This window comes from Scophthalmus maximus, chromosome 15 (genome assembly GCF_022379125.1).
Source record: "Scophthalmus maximus strain ysfricsl-2021 chromosome 15, ASM2237912v1, whole genome shotgun sequence".
Classification (NCBI taxonomy): Eukaryota; Metazoa; Chordata; class Actinopteri; order Pleuronectiformes; family Scophthalmidae; genus Scophthalmus; species Scophthalmus maximus.
In genome coordinates this window covers 174,565-189,050 of record NC_061529.1, presented here as the reverse complement: position 1 = coordinate 189,050, position 14,486 = coordinate 174,565, and the positions used below count along the sequence as shown (strand labels likewise).

Sequence of the window (14,486 nt, the reverse complement as noted above, 5' to 3'; positions counted from 1 at the left end):
CACTGCACAGATTTAAATCCTTGTTAACGTTGTGTTTATTAAATGACAAAAACTTCTCACAGTGATCTGTGACAGAGTCAAGTCATACAGAGTCATACCCAAAGACCGGGGGGGCGGAGCCAGATTAAGCTAATTCTCAAGGTCCATAAGTAAGCAAAGTTAGCTCCTGTGAGTTATCTACTGTGACTTAGCTGTCAGAGCTGTGGCCATGTTTATCTAACATGAGTATCATGAAGCTGAACTCTTCACTCTTCTGCTTCTGTATCCAACATGTCCGCCTGGATTTCCAGCTTCATCACTGTGCATCGTTCAGGAACCGGGGGGAGGAGACAGAGGCGGGGCTCGTTTACATATTCATATTCCCGTGAATATTAAACAAGACAAAGGTGTTGAGTTACGTCCGGGAAATGATATACATCTTTATAAATATGTGATGTGAGGTTAAAGATGATCACTGATGGATGTGATGGTTAGTGTCCGTGTGTCCGTCCATGTTCTTCTTTTCGTCCATGTGACCTCTGGTTACCAGTGATTGGTTAGCCGCCATCACGGCGGCAGCAGGTCTCGCTGCAGACAGGGGACAATGTGACGGTGACGTCTAGATTTAAGCAGCAGCAGGAGAAGAAGCTGTGGGAGAGGAGTCTTGTCTGACCCCGCCTCCAGGTGGGGCTCTGAAGTCAACGAGGGTCGTCAGACAAACTTCTTCCTCGTGGCTGTGAAACGCTCCATGTACTGAGGAAGGAACACAAAGAGGTCAACAGAGACCAACAAAGACCAGAGGAGACCAACAGAGACCAGAAGAGACCAACAGAGACCAAAAGAGACCAGAGGAGACCAACAGAGACCAGAGAACACCAACAGAGACCAGAAGAGACCAACAGAGACCAGTAGGGACCAACAGAGACCAGTAGGGACCAACAGAGACCAGAGGAGACCAACAGAGACCAGAAGAGACCAACAGAGACCACTAGGGACCAACAGAGACCACTAGGGACCAACAGAGACCAGAAGAGACCAACAGAGACCAGAGGAGACCAACAGAGACCAGAAGAGACCAACAGAGACCAGAGGAGACCAACAGAGACCAGAAGAGACCAACAGAGACCAGAAGAGACCAACAGAGACCAGAGGAGACCAACAGAGACCAGAAGAGACCAACAGAGACCAGAGGAGACCAACAGAGACCAGAAGAGACCAATAGATACCAGTAGGGACCAACAGATACCAGTAGGGACCAACAGAGACCAGAAGAGACCAACAGAGAACAGTAGGGACCAGAATAGACCAACAGTCAAGTCAAGTCAAGTCCACTTGGTTGTCAATTCCTGCACTATTGTTCCAGACATACAGAGGAATTGAAAAACCGTTTGTCTCGGACCCACGGTGCAATAGTACAAAAAAGAAAAAAGGAAAATCAAAACAGAAAATAAGATTCCTAATATATAAAATAAATAAATTCTAAGTAGTGCAAAGTAAGAGTAAGGCAAACCACGCAGGATAGAAAAGCTAAAGAAATTGAAAATGTGCAATAGAAAGGAAATACTGTCATCAGAGATCAACAGAGACCAGTAGGGACCAGTCGGGACCAGAAGAGACCAACATAGACCAGAAGAGACCAACAGAGACCAGTAGGGACCAGTAGAGACCAGGTGGGACCAGGTGGGACCAGTAGGGACCAACCTTGTCATATCCCTCCAGGTCTCTGAGGTTCTTGACCTCGAACAGGTTTCCCTCCACAGAGAACAGAGACACATGGGAGTCGTTGAGGATGGACAGAGGGATGGAGGACAGCTCCAGACAGTTCTCCTCCAGACGGAGAACTTTCAGACGAGGACATCGAGACACCTCCGCCGACAGCACCGAGATCTGGAGGGAGAAGAGGAAAGTGCTGAGACATGAATCCATCATCAGATCCTGAACCAGCTCGGGGACCGAGACCAGCACGGTGCAGGACGCCCCTCAGGCTTCATTCAGGCTAGATGTCCACTGCGTGTGAACGTCTTTCTGTCAGCCTCCAACCGACAGTTGTCAGGAGGGGTTCTGTCAGAGAGGGTCAGATGGTTCTAGTTTTATAGGACCAGGCTTTCTATAGGATTCTCATAGGTACCTGGTTCTGGTTGAGGTTGATCTCGATAGCCTGCAGCTCGCACACCCCTGGGGGGACGATGTGGATCTGGTTTCGGGACAGGTCCAGCAGGTCCAGATGTCTCAGAGTGGCCAGTCCAGGGGGGAACTCTGAGATCTGGTTCCCGGCCAGGCTTAGGGACCGCAGGGCCTTGAGCTGACCCATGGTGGGGGGCAGCTGCTGGATCCGGTTCCCATTCAGACTCAGGGTCTCCAGCTTCTTCAGCTTCCCGATCTCACCAGGGAGACAGGCTGAGGACAGAGAGGACAGACTGATGATGTCACAGTCAGATACTGTTTGTGTCAGTGTGGGCGGAGCCTCAACCTGTCACTCACTCAGTCGGTTGCAGTTGAGCGTCAGACTCTTGAGCTGCAGGAAGTTTCCGACGGCAGCAGGAAGCAGCTCGATCTTGTTCCCGGACAAATCGACTGTCCTCAGGTTACAGGTGAGTCTCTGCAGCTCGTCAGGGAACTGCAACAACAGACAGGAAACATCAGTCAGGTTTGTGGGTGTGTGCGCGTGTATGATGTCACTTTCGAAATGTAAACACACTGGTCCTTACGTGGGAACGTTTTCCTATTTGATTTTACATTTTCAGTGCATTTGTTCATACAATCAGGTGTGAAACGGGTGTGAACAGGTGCGAACAGGAAGTGAACAGGTGACTCTCACCTCCTGCAGTCCCTTCCCTGTCAGCTGGAACACCCCAGTCTTCTGGGAGGTTTCCAGGTGAGACTTCAGGGCACTGTTCCCCATGAGGACGAGCAGTCACGTGCAGCGCCTCCACCAGTCCACCTGTGTCTCTGACGGCCAGAGGCTCCTCCCCCTTCTTCTCCTACAGCAGCTGAACTCCACCCGGTGTGACGCTGATGTCAGCTCATATCCAGACCGGATGTTGTGGGGATCGGTCCGGGGATCAGCGGACGGATTTAGCGGAGCCGCTCGTCCTTCTTCGGTCGGTGAACGTGCTAACGGCTAGCTGTGTTAGCTCCTCGAGGCCCGACCTGGCCCGTAGGCAAACGACCCGACAGCTACACTCGGTACCGGCTCCGTTCGGTCCAGTGAGGCGATGTTAGCACAGGCGTTAGCCTGCTAGCTGCTACAACAACAACCCGAAGGAAACAGGCTGGTGCCACTCACAAACCTGTCACACAGTGTGACGTCATTGTGAGACGTCTGTCAGATGAAGTGTGTCGCTGTAATTTGTCACAGATCAGAAGAGGAGACGAGTCACTGAGAACAACTCGACGGTTCTGGTATGCGAGCCAATGGGAACACCGGAGGAAAAACGTCACTTCCTTTCTAGGCATGCGCACTGGTGCCTGTTAATAAAAATATGAACCTTAGTTCTTTATAAATCTGTGATAAAATCTAACACGACAAACAAAAACAAAGTCATGAGTAACACACACAAACACACACACACACACACACACACACACACAAACACAATATAAGTATATAGGCATAATTAATTGTCCCTATAAACCCTAACCCTTTACACATAATACATGATCTCATGTATGTGTATGAGTGTGTACAGTGGATAATATAATCAGAAGTTATAAATACATGTAGAAGGACTTGTTTTTTAACGGTGTAGTTTCCCCTCCGTCCTGAGGGGGCGGTGTCTGCGCGGGGAACGTTCAAGCTGCTGAATCGATCAGCACAAGAAGAAGCAAATCAACTGGTCGCGCGGGCTCGGTTCAGACTTGTTTATATACAGTCTATGGTTCAGACGCGGTTCTCCGGTGTGAACGGCGAGAAAAAAAAACACTGAGCTGCTTCCCGAACGGTGAGTGTCCCCCGGCTCCACCGGGCGGACCGGGTCCCCTCACCGGTCCCCTTCACTTCCTGGTTTGTTTTTCAGGCCCAGACGCTTCGACACCAGATCTCGTTGAAGAATCTGACATTTTAATAATTTCTTATCGTCTGTGTGAACGAAAACCGCGAACAGAAGAAAAGTGAAGTGTGTTCTGACTGAAGAGCTGCTTCTCTTCACTTTGGCATCAATATTAATCAAGTTTATGACTGTGTGTTTCAGATGCAGCGGGACTTGTCCGTGTTCTCGGTGACTCCGGCCGCGAGCCTGTTGTCCAGATGTGTGTCCAGAGGAGCGCTGTCTCAGGTTAGAGGTCACGGCTTCACTCTTCTGTCAGCACATTGATCATGTATGTAATTTAATGATCAGTAAAGATTATTAACTGTTGTGGTTCATGTTCTGTCCCTACCTGTCCTCAGGAGGAAATAGACTTCTCCGCCAGGCAAAGTCCTGCCTTCTCCTCTCACCTGCAAGAGGCTGAGCAGCGAATCAGAACACAGAGACAGCTGGATGAGGTGCATGTCAGTCTGAAGTCACATCCTGTTTATCTGAGCGACATTCAGTCACTGATCGTCTGTATATACAGTCGCTTCTTCTTCTGCTGTTGCAGCTGCAGCTGGAGGCGGAGCTTCTGCAGGTGGAGAGGGAGAGCGCCCACGTCACACATGTTCGATCCCTCGGTGGGTGTTAGTGTCGTGTCCTGGTTGTCACATGACTCAGCCTGTGCCATGTGTCTGATGACTCCCTGTCCCGCCCCCTCAGCTCGCCGGTTCCAGATGCTGCAGATGTTCTGTGATCACCTGCAGCAGCTGCTGAAGGAGCAGAACAGGCTGAGGCAGAGACTGATGACTCCACTGGGTCGCACCAACCTGCCGGTTCAGGCTCACCTGCACAGGTAGAGGCACTCCCCCACATATTAACCACAACCACGAGTAGCCTGAACGCCACAGACGCCACAGACCACATCCTCCGTCTGGAACACGAGGCTCAGGTTCAGAATCAGCTGCAACATCAGAGCAGCAGAAAATAAACCACTGACAAAGAAAACAGGTGAACCAGGTCTGATCAGCAGTGTCGCAGCTGGTCTGTGGTCCAGGTCTGTGGTCCAGGTCTGTGGTTCAGGTCTGTGGTTCAGGTCTGTGGTTCTGGTCTGTGTTTCAGGTCTGTGGTTGAGGTTGTGAATGTTCTGCTGGACTTCATCGACACCCTGGAGGAGAAGCTGGACTCGGTCCACAGCTGCACCACCACCAGAGACCGGATCACTCAGCTGGTCAGTCCTGTAAGAACACGTTGATCTGAATAAACATGACATTAAGATCCAGAGTCTGATCATGATCAAGAGAACTGATCTGACATCAGTTATGAACCTGATGAATCACATCAGACACTTGATCAGCTTTAGCTAATCAATAATCAATAATCCTCTCTCTCTCTCTCTCTGGATCAGAACACCTCTCTCGCCCGGCTGCTGACTCAGGCTGCAGAGCTGCAGACTCTGTCCAATCAGGTTCTTCAGTTGAAGGAAGTGGGACGTGACCTGTGACCTTTGACCCCTCACATTCACCTTCCTTGTCTTGTTTTAGTTTTTGTAATAAACTCAGTTTGTGGTGGAAACGTTTTGTTTCATGTTTTTTAAATGTTCTGACTGTTGTCATAGCATCACAACCAGGTCATCAGTCTGAATATAGAGATACATAAGAATCATCAGTCTGTATGTGTATATATATATATATATATATATATATATATATATACACGTATATTCATATATATAGATATAGATATAGATATTTAGATGTAATGAGTAAATGAGTGTATGAAGCCGACGCAGCGGATGAACGGAATTGTTCAGTTCCGGCCTACAGGGGGCGGTGCTGTGATCTGACCGGAAGTCAAACGAGAGAAGAAGTAGAAGAGCCGCCCAGTGTTTCCGGTCTGGCTTGATGACGCTCCTCTGAGAGTTTCAGCTGCTGTTGGAATAAAGTCACCGCAAGAAGGTAAACGTCGGTTCATTCACTTTAAATCCTCCGGCACCGGGCAGGTTAGTGTCCCTGCTGCGGCCAGGGGCCGCTGTCTGACGGCTCTCTGCGCTGACACGACCAACACACAGCTGGGCTAACACACAGCTAACACACAGCTAACACACAGCTAAATGAGCTTACGCTGTAAACAGCTAACGGCTAACACAAAGCTATACGAGCTAACGGCTAACACACAGCTATATGAGCTAACGGCCGACACACAGCTAACGGCTGACACAGCTAACTGAGCTTACGCTGTAAACAGCTGACATGTTGACTTGTTGACTGGTCCACTGATCAATCGACGTCATTGTCGACACGTTGACGTGATCACAGGCGGATGAAGAAGTTAGTCATCGTCACGTGCCTCAGAGAAAACGGTTCTGATCTGAAACGTTATTGATCCGGATCAGTCAGCTGATCAATTGATGTGATCGTCTGACGTCCGCTGTGGTTGTTTACCCTCATTGGTTTGTTTGTGGCTTATATGCGCAGTGATGAAGAAAAGGATCACTGATCGCTTCTCTTCTTTGTTTTCATGTTCTTTGTCTACAGGAAGTGAGTGTCCCTCACGTGTCAGCTGACCTGCTGACTCTTCCTGTTTCACACGGTAGGTTAATACCTTCAGCGGTCCTGACGGGGTGTCTGGTCCGGGTCCAGGTCCTGGTTTAGTTGTTTCCAGTCTCAGTTGAGTTGGGTGTGTTTTCCAGGACCGGTCCAGTCGTCACCATGGTGTTAGCCGACCTTGGGAGGAAGATCACCTCGGCGCTGAGGTCGCTCAGCAACGCCACCATCATCAATGAAGAGGTAACGGACCGGAACCTGTATCTCAGACCCTCTGAGGTTCGGAGGCTCGGAGCCGTCAGCTGACGGGTCACGATGAGACGTGAAGCTCTGACCGTGTGTTTGTTTCAGGTGTTGAACGCCATGTTGAAGGAGGTGTGTGCCGCCCTCCTGGAGGCCGATGTCAACATCCACCTGGTCAAACAGCTGAGAGAGAACGTCAAGTGAGTCCTGACTCAAGATCCACATCCAAGATCTGAACCTGCCTCGGTCCGACTGCAGTCACTCAGGGGTGTGTTTTGTCCCTGCAGGGCCGCTATAGATCTGGAGGAGATGGCCTCAGGTTTGAACAAGAGGAGGATGATCCAACACGCCGTCTTCAAAGAGCTCGTCAAGGTCAGATCATCAGACCAGCAGGTGGCCTGGACCGGGACCAGCACGTGACCTGGACCGGGACCAGCACGTGGCCTGGTCCAGGCCCGGAGGAGTCAGGGACCTAAATCATTTCCAAGAGCTGTTGCTCAGATTAGATCCATAAATTCATCAGTTGATTTACCCTGGTTAGTTAGTGATGAAACACCAGGGTGTGTAATGTGTGTAAGTGTTTGTGTGTGTTTGTGTGTGTCTGTGTGTGTCTCGCAGCTGGTGGACCCCGGGGTGAAGGCCTGGACTCCCACAAAAGGGAAGAACAACGTCATCATGTTTGTTGGTTTGCAGGGAAGTGGGAAAACAACAACCTGCTCCAAGGTGAGGTCCCCCCCCCTTCAGACTGTGTTTGTGTGTGCGTGTTCGCGTGTGCGTGCCATCCTGCTGTCCGTCTTTTCTGACTCTGCTGTTTCTACAGTTGGCGTATTATTACCAGAGAAAAGGCTGGAAGACATGTTTGATCTGTGCCGACACCTTCAGAGCAGGTGACTCATGACATCACACTATGACTTCATTACCTCATGACCTCAGTTTATTGACCTGCTCGTCTGCTTCACCTTCACGTTGTTTTTTCTCTCGTCGTGTCGCAGGCGCCTTCGATCAGCTCAAACAAAACGCCACCAAGGCCAGAATCCCCTTCTACGGAAGGTGAGTCGCCCCAAGGTCGTGACCGTGCATTGCGTTCAGGTCCCCCTGCTGTCTGACCCTGTGATGCGTTCAGGTGCCCCTCTGTCTAACCCTGTGTTGTGTTCAGTTACACGGAGATGGACCCGGTGGTTATTGCCGCAGAGGGCGTGGAGAAGTTCAAAGCTGAAAACTTTGAGATCATCATCGTGGACACGAGTGGACGACACAAACAGGAAGACTCGCTGTTTGAGGAAATGTTACAAGTGTCCAACGCCGTGGTGAGTACCTGAACGCAGCGCCCGCAGGCAGGGGTGTGTTGAGGTGTCTGCGTCTCAGGTGTGTTTCAGCTCCTCCTGCTGTTTCCATAGCAACCAGACAACATTGTGTACGTGATGGACGCGTCCATTGGTCAGGCCTGTGAGTCTCAGGCCAAAGCTTTCAAAGACAAAGTGGACGTTGCCTCGGTGATCGTCACCAAGCTGGACGGCCACGCCAAAGGAGGCGGAGCTCTGAGCGCGTAAGACCAGGATCCTCTGCTGCACAATGATGCAACTGAGCGTTACCCTCTGTTCACGCTCTTCTTCTTCTGCTGTTTCCTGTCAGCGTGGCCGCCACCAGGAGTCCAATCATCTTCATCGGGACGGGGGAACACATCGACGACTTTGAGCCGTTCAAGACGCAGCCGTTCATCAGCAAACTGCTCGGTACCACACACACACACACACACACACACACACACACACACACACACACACACACACACACACACACACACACACACACACACACATTTCTGACGACTGACCAATCAGCACCAAAAGAAGACCTGATCTGTGTTGTCTCTTCCCCTTCCTGTCAGGGATGGGCGACATCGAAGGACTGATTGACCGAGTGAATGAGCTCAAACTGGATGACAATGAGGAACTGATCGACAAACTCAAACACGGTGAGAAACAGAACCCGCCGGTCTGGAGGACACGCAGTGCATTGTGGGTATGATGACTGACCTCTGACCTCCTCGCCCCCGCAGGTCAGTTCACCCTCAGAGACATGTACGAGCAGTTCCAGAACATCATGAAGATGGGCCCCTTCGGACAGATCATGGTAAACGCTCACCACCGTCACACGGACGCAGACCAGGTCACGTGACCAAAGCTTGACTGGTCACGTGAAATCAACATGAAATCATCTCATAAAAACAAACTTCCTGTTTCATGTTTTTAGAGAGAAAATATTTATCACAGAAAATACTGTCAACAGCCTGACGTAGGTCAAAGGTCACCAGGGTGAACACAGATGACACAGGAACAAACCCCTTCAAAATAAAAGTCTGTCGTGATGCTGAGAGAGACAGGTTGAGAGCAGAGAGGCAGACAGACAGGTGGAGGGCAGAGAGGCAGACAGAGAGGCAGACAGTTAGAGAGCAGAGAGACAGACAGGTGGACAGCAGAGCGACAGACAGGTGGACATCAACAGTTTTAATAATAAAGTTGTTTATTAAAAATAAAACTTTTGCTGGTTTGTTTTGAGTCTTTGTATCCAAAGACAGAGTGAGACGTCTTCACTGGTATCAATCATCTGAGATCTGATCATCAGGCGTCAGCAGATAATCAATAACAAGACTGTTTACTCTCCCGTGAGAAAGGCTAACGGCTAACAGCTAAACAGGGAAACTTGAAATAACTTTATACAAAAGTCAAAATAAAACTCGGGGAACAAACAAGTGAGTGTGTAGAATTTAAGTGTGTGTGTGTGTGTGTGTGTGTGTGTGTGTGTGTGTGTGTGTGTGTGTGTGTGTGTGTGTGTGTGTGTGTGTGTGTGTGTGTGTGTGTGTGTGTGTGTGTGTGTGTGTGTGTGTGTGTGTGTGTGTGTGTGTGTGTGTGTGTGTGTGTGTGTGTGTGTGTGTGTGTGTGTTTCAGGGGATGATTCCAGGCTTCGGTACAGACTTCATGAGTAAAGGAAACGAGCAGGAATCAATGTCCAGACTGAAGAAACTGATGACGATCATGGACAGTATGAACGACCAGGGTAACACATACACACACAGACAGACACACACTCTCACCCTCACACACACACACACACACACACACACACACACACACACACACACACACACACACACACACACACACAGTCTCACTCGCGCACACATACATTCTCACACACATACTCTCGGTCTCACTCTCACTCTCTCATACACACACACACACACTCTCACTCACACACACTCACAGAGACACACACACTCTCACACTGACACACTCACAAAGAGACACACACACACTCTCACACACACACACTCACTCACTCTCAAACTCCTGTGGTTCTGTAGAACTGGACAGTAAAGACGGAGCGAAGCTGTTCAGTAAACAACCCAACAGGATCCAGCGCGTGGCCCGGGGGTCAGGGGTCGTCACCCGGGACGTCCAGGAGCTTCTGACCCAGTACACCAAGTTCGCCCAGATGGTGAAGAAGATGGGCGGGATCAAGGGCCTGTTCAAAGGTAACGACCGGGGTCACCAGAGGTCATCAGAGGTAATGTGTGGGGGCAGAGCTGACGTGTGTGTGTGTGTTTCAGGAGGAGATATGTCGAAGAACGTGAACCCGTCTCAGATGGCAAAACTGAACCAGCAGATGGCGAAGATGATGGACCCACGTGTCCTGCACCACATGGGTAAGCCCCGCCTCCTCCTCATCAATAACCAATCACCGCTCAGGAGCACTCACTGTGATGATGAAGGTGTCATGGCGTTGTGTGTTTCAGGAGGGATGGCCGGGCTGCAGTCCATGATGCGTCAGTTTCAGCAGGGCGCCGCTGGCAACATGAAAGGCATGATGGGATTCAACAACATGTGACCTACGACCAATCAGCTGCCTTGAAACAGCTGCTGCCTCCTGACGGGCACATGTGTAGGGGGCGGGGCTTCGGGAGAGGAAGTGAGAGGAGAAGGATAATGTTTAAAGGAGCAGTTCAACAGTTTGACAGTTTGCTGCACTGCTCCTTTAAACGACGAAGATGAGGACGAAGACGATTGGTTCATTTAATCTGTATCATATGTTTGTGTCAGAGCTTCAGAGTCCGTCCTGATTGGACGAGCTGGTGATGAGGACGTTAGTTAGTGACAGTATTTTTGTCATAATAAACATTTGTATTTCATCATTTTAAATCTGCTGCGACTTTAATTCTGTCAACAACAGATTTTGATCAATACTAAACACTAAGAGACACAGTAACAGACACAGTACAGACAGTGACAGTAACAGACACGGTACAGACAGTATAGACTCAGTAACAGACAGTGCAGACAAGGTAACAGACAGTACAGACACAGTAACAGAAAGTACAGAGACGGACAGTACAGACACCGTGACAGACAGTACAGACAGTGTATGAGACAGTATGGACACGACAGACACAGTAACAGATGGAGACAGTACAGACACAGTAACAGACAGTACAGACACAGACATCTCATTCTGAGGGAAAGTGTTTGTCTTGTTTCAAAAGTTGCCAATTACATTTTTAAGTTGCTACATTTGTTACTTTTTGGGTAAAAACTGGGGTTGTGTAAAAGTTGCTCAATCCGTGGACGGCGTTACAGAGACAGTAACAGACAGTAAAGACGCAGTTACACAGTACAGACACAATTACAGACCGTAACAGACACAGTTACAGACAGTACAGACACAGTACAGACAGAGTTACAGACAGTAACAGACGCAGTTACAGACAATACAGACACAGTTACAGACACACTAACAGACAGTTACAGACAGTAACAGACAGTACAGACACAGTTACAGACAGAGTTACAGACAGTACAGACACAGTTACAGACAGTAACAGACACAGCTACAGACAGTACAGACTCACTAACAGACACAGTTGCTCAGTGCTCTGGAATATTTACATATTACTGAACTCTGGGTGAGGCACCAACAAAGATCTTCTATTGGCAACGTGACTCACTCTCAGGAGGAATGTGTGTGTGCTACAGACAATTCAATTCAATTTTATTTGTATAGCGCCATATCACAGCATACATTGTCTCAAGGCACTTTACATAGTGAGGTCAATATTACAATATTACAGGGAAAACCCAACAAATCCCACAATGAGCAAAGCACTTGGCGACGGTGGAGAGAAAAAACTCTTAACAGGAAGAAATCTGTGACAGAACCAGACTCAGTTGTGGGCGGAGCTTCTGTCTCGACGGGTTGGGATGAGGAGAGAGAGGAGAGAGAAGAGAGAAGAGAGGAGAGAGAGGGGGAAGAGAGGAGAGAAGAGAGAGAGAGAAGAGAGAGGAGAGAGAAGAGAGGAGAGAAGAGAGAGAGAGAGAGAGAGAGGAGAGAGAAGAGAGGAGAGGTGGGCAGAAAGAGGGTGGGAGGAGAGACAGTAGGAGAGAAGAGAGAGAGAGAGGACAGTTGTACAACCGCTGCTGTAATCTCTACCAGACTGATACTTATAATTAAAAAATACAATTATGTTGTTGTTATTATTAGTGATGATATTAATATTAATAATAATAATGAGGGGTTTGGGTCCTGCAGCTCTGGGGTCAGAGATACACTAGGAGAGATAGAAAACACAAACAGGGTTAGTGACATGTACTGTAAACATATCGGGGGATGGGGGGGTAGTATAACAGTTGCTTTAATTTCTACCAGACTAATACTTATAATTAGTGAAAACTGATACTTATAAATACAATGATGTTATTAATAATAATGATAGTAATAATAATAATGACGGGTTTGTATCCTGCAGCTCTGGGGTCAGATCTACTAGGAGAGAGTCAAAACAGAGTTAGTGACATGTAATGTAGATACATGGGGGCAGAGAGAGAGAGAGAAAGAGATTGAAAGAAGTGGGAGAAGGAGAGAGAGACAAAGAGAGAGAGAGAGAGAGGGAGAAGGAGAGAACGGGAGAGGGAGAAAGATGCTCATGATATAAGTTCCCCCAGCAGTCTAGGCCTATAACAGCATAATAAAGAAATGGTTTATTAAACACCTGCGCAGTTCTAACTATAATCTTTATCAAAGAGGAAGGTTTTAAGTTTAACTCTAATGTAGAGATGTCGTCTGCCTCCTGGTTCCAGAGGAGAGGAGCCTGGTGGCTGAAGGCTCTGCCTCCCATTCTACTCTCACAGACTCTGAACCACAAGTAGAGACAAGTGACCTATTGGGATGAAATGAAACTAGGAGCTCTGTGAGATATGATGGAGCTTGATTATTAAGGGCTTTGTAGGTTAGGAACAGTATTTTGAATTCTATTCTGAATTTTACAGGAAGCCAATGCAGAGATTCTAACACTGGAGAAATATGATCTCTTTTTCTAGTTCCTGTCAGAACTCGTGCTGCGGCATTTTGGATTAACTGGAGTCTTTTCACAGACTTATTGGGGAACATCCTGACAGTCATGAATTACAGTCGTCCAGTCTAGAAGTAACAAAAGCATGGACTAGTTTTTCAGCATCCTTTTGAGATAGGATGTTTCTAATGTTCTTGATATTGCGCAGGTGAAAGAAGGCTGTCTGTCCTAGAGACTTGTTTCATGTGTGAGTCAAAGGACATGTCCTGGTCAAAGATAACTCCAAGGTTTCTCACAGTAGAGCTGGAGGCCAAGGTAATGCCATCCAAAGTAACTATATGATCAGATAATGTTTCTCTGAGGTGTTTAGGTCCGAGTAAAATTACCTCAATCTTAAAAAATTATAAGTCATCCAGGCCTTTATGTCTTTAAGACAATCCTGAAGTTTGTCTACCTGATAAGTTTCATCTGGCTTTATAGATAAATACAGCTGGGTATCATCAGTGTAGCAATGGAAATTGATGCGGCGTATCTTATAATATTGCCTAAAGGAAGCATATATAGAGTGAAAAGTACAGTACAGAACCTTGTGGTACTCCATGTCTCACTTTTGTATGAATGGAAGATTTGTTATTAACGTTAACAAACTGAAATCTATCAGATAAGTAGGACTTAAACCATTCTAGTGCTGTTCCTTTAATCCCAATGTGTTCTAGTCTCTGTAACAGAATTTTGTGATCGATGGTATCAAATGCAGCACTAAGATCTAAAAGGACGAGAATAGAAACATGTCCACTGTCTGAGGCCATGAGAAGGTCGTTGGTAACCTTCAGTAGTGCTGTTTCTGTGCTATGATGTTTTCTAAACCCTGACTGAAAGTCTTCAAGCAGACTATTCCTGTGTAAATAGTCACATAACTGTTTAGCAACAGTTTTTTCAAGGATTTTGGAGATAAATGGGAGGTTTGATATGGATCTATAGTTAGCTAAGATATCTGGGTCCAGAGTCGGTTTTTGAGCAGAGTTTAACTACTGCCACCTTAAAGGCCTTCGGTACATAGCCTGTCAATATAGATAAATAGATCTGATCTAATATGGAATTATTAATTAAAGGTAATACATCCTTAAAAGACAGGTTGATGACTTGGATGAAGTGACAAGTGAAGTCAGCTCAGCCAGATCTATAGGGGAGAAGCATTCTAAATGTAAATTAGGCGATACTATTGGTTCAGAACCTACAGTACTGGACAGTGTGTCTGTGCCATTAGTGGGAAGAAGCTGGTAATTTTTTTCTCTGATGATAATAATCTTATTAGTAAAGAAACTCATGAAATCATTGCTACTTAGAGTTGGAGGAATCGACTGTTCA

The 14,486-nt window shown here is 47.7% G+C and overlaps 3 protein-coding genes and 1 long non-coding RNA gene across 10 annotated transcripts; 2 read left to right on the top strand and 2 right to left on the bottom strand.

The window, feature by feature from the left end:
• Window positions 1-17: 17 nt before the first annotated feature.
• Window positions 18-2,940, bottom strand: lrrc57 (leucine rich repeat containing 57). Its single transcript, XM_035611166.2, has 5 exons — window positions 2,798-2,940; window positions 2,461-2,596; window positions 2,108-2,376; window positions 1,681-1,866; window positions 18-732 (listed from the first exon to the last, which is right to left on the bottom strand). Exons 1-5 carry the CDS (start codon window positions 2,879-2,881, stop codon window positions 691-693), a joined length of 717 nt encoding a protein of 238 aa, XP_035467059.1. The 5' UTR covers window positions 2,882-2,940; the 3' UTR covers window positions 18-690.
• A 302-nt stretch (window positions 2,941-3,242) lies between these two features.
• haus2 (HAUS augmin like complex subunit 2) lies at window positions 3,243-5,561 on the top strand. 6 transcript variants are annotated; one of them, XM_035611169.1, is made up of 7 exons: window positions 3,243-3,381; window positions 4,170-4,253; window positions 4,367-4,462; window positions 4,534-4,627; window positions 4,710-4,842; window positions 5,109-5,226; window positions 5,395-5,561. In XM_035611169.1, exons 2-7 carry the CDS (start codon window positions 4,170-4,172, stop codon window positions 5,488-5,490), a joined length of 621 nt encoding a protein of 206 aa, XP_035467062.1. In that variant the 5' UTR covers window positions 3,243-3,381; the 3' UTR covers window positions 5,491-5,561. The 6 variants fall into 6 exon arrangements, with proteins under 6 accessions (XP_035467062.1, XP_035467061.1, XP_035467063.1 ...); XM_035611168.2 differs by lacking the exon at window positions 3,243-3,381 and adding an exon at window positions 3,574-3,920; XM_035611170.2 differs by lacking the exon at window positions 3,243-3,381 and adding an exon at window positions 3,577-3,920 and having other exon boundaries at window positions 5,109-5,217.
• On the bottom strand, window positions 4,018-6,097 carry LOC124849364. Its single transcript, XR_007029757.1, has 3 exons — window positions 5,834-6,097; window positions 4,357-5,224; window positions 4,018-4,277 (listed from the first exon to the last, which is right to left on the bottom strand). It is a non-coding gene; the product is annotated as an uncharacterized LOC124849364 (long non-coding RNA).
• Window positions 5,811-10,974, top strand: srp54 (signal recognition particle 54). 2 transcript variants are annotated; one of them, XM_035611164.1, is made up of 17 exons: window positions 5,811-5,944; window positions 6,524-6,578; window positions 6,679-6,775; window positions 6,884-6,975; window positions 7,063-7,147; window positions 7,394-7,498; window positions 7,596-7,662; window positions 7,768-7,825; window positions 7,932-8,082; window positions 8,173-8,321; window positions 8,408-8,508; window positions 8,664-8,750; window positions 8,835-8,908; window positions 9,724-9,832; window positions 10,140-10,310; window positions 10,386-10,481; window positions 10,572-10,974. In XM_035611164.1, the coding sequence occupies exons 3-17, from the start codon at window positions 6,698-6,700 to the stop codon at window positions 10,661-10,663; spliced, it is 1,515 nt and encodes a 504-aa protein (XP_035467057.1). In that variant the 5' UTR covers window positions 5,811-5,944; window positions 6,524-6,578; window positions 6,679-6,697; the 3' UTR covers window positions 10,664-10,974. The 2 variants fall into 2 exon arrangements, with proteins under 2 accessions (XP_035467057.1, XP_035467058.1); XM_035611165.2 differs by lacking the exon at window positions 5,811-5,944 and adding an exon at window positions 6,398-6,421.
• The last annotated feature ends 3,512 nt before the right edge of the window (window positions 10,975-14,486 follow it).

Coding starts and splice junctions, on each gene's coding strand:
- srp54 (XM_035611164.1), top strand. CDS start 6,698: ATGGTGTTAGCCGACCTTGGGAGGAAGATCACCTCGGCGCTGAGGTCG. Junction 6,776..6,883: donor CCACCATCATCAATGAAGAG/GTAACGGACCGG, acceptor TGTTTGTTTCAG/GTGTTGAACGCCATGTTGAA. Junction 6,976..7,062: donor CAGCTGAGAGAGAACGTCAA/GTGAGTCCTGAC, acceptor TTGTCCCTGCAG/GGCCGCTATAGATCTGGAGG.
- lrrc57 (XM_035611166.2), bottom strand. CDS start 2,881: ATGGGGAACAGTGCCCTGAAGTCTCACCTGGAAACCTCCCAGAAGACT. Junction 2,377..2,460: donor GCTCAACTGCAACCGACTGA/GTGAGTGACAGG, acceptor CTCTGTCCTCAG/CCTGTCTCCCTGGTGAGATC. Junction 733..1,680: donor ACCTGGAGGGATATGACAAG/GTTGGTCCCTAC, acceptor TTCCTTCCTCAG/TACATGGAGCGTTTCACAGC.
- haus2 (XM_035611169.1), top strand. CDS start 4,170: ATGCAGCGGGACTTGTCCGTGTTCTCGGTGACTCCGGCCGCGAGCCTG. Junction 4,463..4,533: donor CACAGAGACAGCTGGATGAG/GTGCATGTCAGT, acceptor CTGTATATACAG/TCGCTTCTTCTTCTGCTGTT. Junction 4,843..5,108: donor GTTCAGGCTCACCTGCACAG/GTAGAGGCACTC, acceptor TCTGTGTTTCAG/GTCTGTGGTTGAGGTTGTGA.